Source organism: Amphimedon queenslandica, unplaced genomic scaffold (genome assembly GCF_000090795.2).
Source record: "Amphimedon queenslandica unplaced genomic scaffold, v1.1 AMPQUscaffold_8950_Cont19110, whole genome shotgun sequence".
In the NCBI taxonomy this organism is placed as follows: domain Eukaryota; kingdom Metazoa; phylum Porifera; class Demospongiae; order Haplosclerida; family Niphatidae; genus Amphimedon; species Amphimedon queenslandica.
In genome coordinates, this window is record NW_003550777.1 from 1 (window position 1) to 2,970 (window position 2,970).

The window sequence follows — 2,970 nt, forward strand, 5'->3', positions numbered from 1 at the left end:
AGAAGTTGCTAGCAACATGTTGCCTAGTGTATGGAGGGCTTTAGGCTCCATGGCTTTGGCAGGAGATGCTGTTTCCTCCATTTATTGATTAAGATTTGATGAGCCACACCTACTTCATTGCCTCTTTTAATTTAGTATTTCAAAAAGAGTTGGAGTGAAAGGAAAGAACCAAAAAAGTGGAACATCACATAAATACAAGATTTTAAAATAGAAAATAATATCAGCTAAAAATTAAAGTCATCAAGTTCAAAATCATTAGTTCTAACTCTTTTCACAGACCGTTCAAACTGAAGTGCACCCTCCAGAGCTGTTGTCCATTTTTCCCTCAAGAGATTAGCAGCAAATTCTATTGGTCCCCCAACACTAGACAGAGCCTCTAGATACTTCACACAATGCTTCTCTAGGTCAGACTTAGAGTCCAATAGATTTATCATAGATAGAAAACAGGTGGATATGGCATCATAAGTTGGTGATTTCTGAACTTCCTGGGGAATTATATGAACCTCAAACAGTTTGTTAGCAACATGGACCAGAGAAAACTGGAGGAGTCCAGCAAAATCAGTGTGATTCTCAATCATAACTTGTTTGATCTTTTGTTTAGCTGTTTTAATATCAAAACCTATAATATCAATAGTCAATAGCTAGTCATAACATGTACAGCGATTTTCCTTAAACTAGCATGATAGGCAAGCTGAAATCATGCTCTGTTGTGGTCAGGAATAAAATGAATGCACCTACTTAATACTGACCACAACAGAGCATGTGCATAACACATTTCTGCTTGCCTATCATGCTAGTTTAAGGAAAATCACTGTACATGTACCTCCTTCTCTTCTTTTAGTTTGTACTACAATAGTTTTGTCATTGCCACTACTGCTAGGAGGATGATCTAAAGAATAAACATCATAAAGTAAACACATACATATACATGTATATACAGTAATACTTACTAGCTCCTCCAATAGATGATACTGGCATTGATTTATGTACTACATTAGAGGAGGAGGAGGTAGGATCTGATTAACATTAAATGAAAAACAATTGAAATGATTTATTTATTACTTGTTGAAGAAGGAACAGGAACAGTGTAATTTCTCCGTGCTCTATGAATGTTTAATGAAACTGGATGAGCCACACCTTCCAGTGGTATGAAGTAATTAAGAAAAGGGACAGCATCAGGTGATCCGTAAACTGATATGAGACAACGTGAAGGACGAGAATGCTGTTTATCACCAAATTTATCAACAGCCTCTTGATACAACTATATAACAGAATATGATTTAGTGTTATAAAATAACAATTAGCTTACTCTGCAAGGATCAGTGTGAGGAGTAAGTGTCCATCCAGTGAAAGGTTTCTTTTGAGGTGCAGTAAAGTTTAATTCAATGTAATCATAAGGAAGCTTGAAACTAAAGGAAATATCTGGTCCAATCTTAGCTTCAGAGTGTTTCCGCTCAATATACTATCAAATAATATAATAAACACATTGTGTATATAAGAACACATTTTTACATGAATGAGTGCTTCCAAATTCCTAGCAGCAGTGAATGTCACCAAATCCTCTACACCATCTTCTTCATAATAAACCAGACCAGCATATGTTACAGCCTTCCTTACACCAGTGGACTGCACTTCTAATAAATAAATAAACACAATATTATTAGTAATAGGAGAGCGTGTGCATGTACTTACTGTTAACATGATCAGTGTTTGGTGTAGTAGCAGGACCAGCAACAGACACTGTATTGGTTGGAAGGTTTGTCTCTTTAGTAATAGACTCTATTCAGTAGTGGAATACATTACATTATCATCAATAGACTCACTAACCTTTACATGCTCCACTAGCCCCTGGTGGAGTACTGCTGGTATCATCATCATCACTGTCACTACCCTCTCCTTCTCCCTCCTCCTCCTCCTCATTCTCCTCTTGTTGTGGTTGCTGTTCCTCAGCTCCTTCCTCTGTGTCTCCATTAGTCCATTCTTCCCCCAGTATACAAACCAAACAAAACTTATTACGCTGAATGGATCCATATCCACTATTAGACATAAACTCTCCTCCCCCGACTGTTGAGAATCGGTAAGGAAGACTGGGTGTGCTCACGGGAGCTATAGCAAACTTTAAGTATTGTGCAAGATCTGGTCGTCCTGTTAAATCAATGCAGTGCTGTATCTCTAACTTGAGTCGTTTGAGGAGAGGCTTTGAGAGTGATACTGCATACACAGCACTCACTAGGACAGTATTAGGAGGAAACTCGAACTGTCCTCCTACAAGAGCAACCACTGCTGCTTCTACTGTCTCAGAGGACAATAGGCTTCCTTCTTGTACTCCAATCCTTAGACCATATTTCTCCCAATTCATCAGTTGAGGTTTGTCTCCTTGAATTAAGAACAGCTTCTTCTCTGCTACCTGGACATCACTCAGACATTCCAAATTATCTATCAATTGTATATAATATACACTCAGTCAGTATAATACTCTTACCCATTAAAGGGATCATGTAATCAAATTGCACTTCTTGGGTACTAGTCCCTTTGGTTTGACTCCATTGCTCCTTCTCCTTCATTAGTTTGGCAGTATGCCTCTCTTTATCAGTAACTTGAGCTTTAAGTTCTAAATATTGTCTCATAATACATATGCACGCATGACAATACCTTTAGTAATTTGTTTTTCCATGAGGTATTGTTTCTCTACTTTACTTTTTTCTTCCTCTACTTGTTTCTTCTCTTCCTTTAATTCAGTAACTTCATTTTTCAGACATTCCAAATTATCTATCAATTGTATATAATATACACTCAGTCAGTATAATACTCTTACCCATTGAAGGGATCATGTAATCAAATTGCACTTCTTTGGTACTAGTCTCTTTGGTTTGACTCCATTGCTCCTTCTCCTTCATTAGTTTGGCAGTATACCTCTCTTTATCAGTAACTTGAGCTTTAAGTTCTAAATATTGTCTCATAATACATATG

At 37.2% G+C, this 2,970-nt stretch overlaps 1 protein-coding gene across 1 annotated transcript; it reads right to left on the reverse strand.

The window, feature by feature from the left end:
* Positions 1 to 149: 149 nt before the first annotated feature.
* Positions 150 to 2,261, reverse strand: LOC109591108 (uncharacterized). The gene is made up of 8 exons (XM_020006904.1): positions 1,828 to 2,261; positions 1,693 to 1,779; positions 1,513 to 1,634; positions 1,310 to 1,462; positions 1,063 to 1,261; positions 951 to 1,016; positions 824 to 889; positions 150 to 619 (listed from the first exon to the last, which is right to left on the reverse strand). Exons 1-8 carry the CDS (start codon positions 2,045 to 2,047, stop codon positions 225 to 227), a joined length of 1,308 nt encoding a protein of 435 aa, XP_019862463.1. The 5' UTR covers positions 2,048 to 2,261; the 3' UTR covers positions 150 to 224.
* Between the last annotated feature and the right edge of the window lie 709 nt (positions 2,262 to 2,970).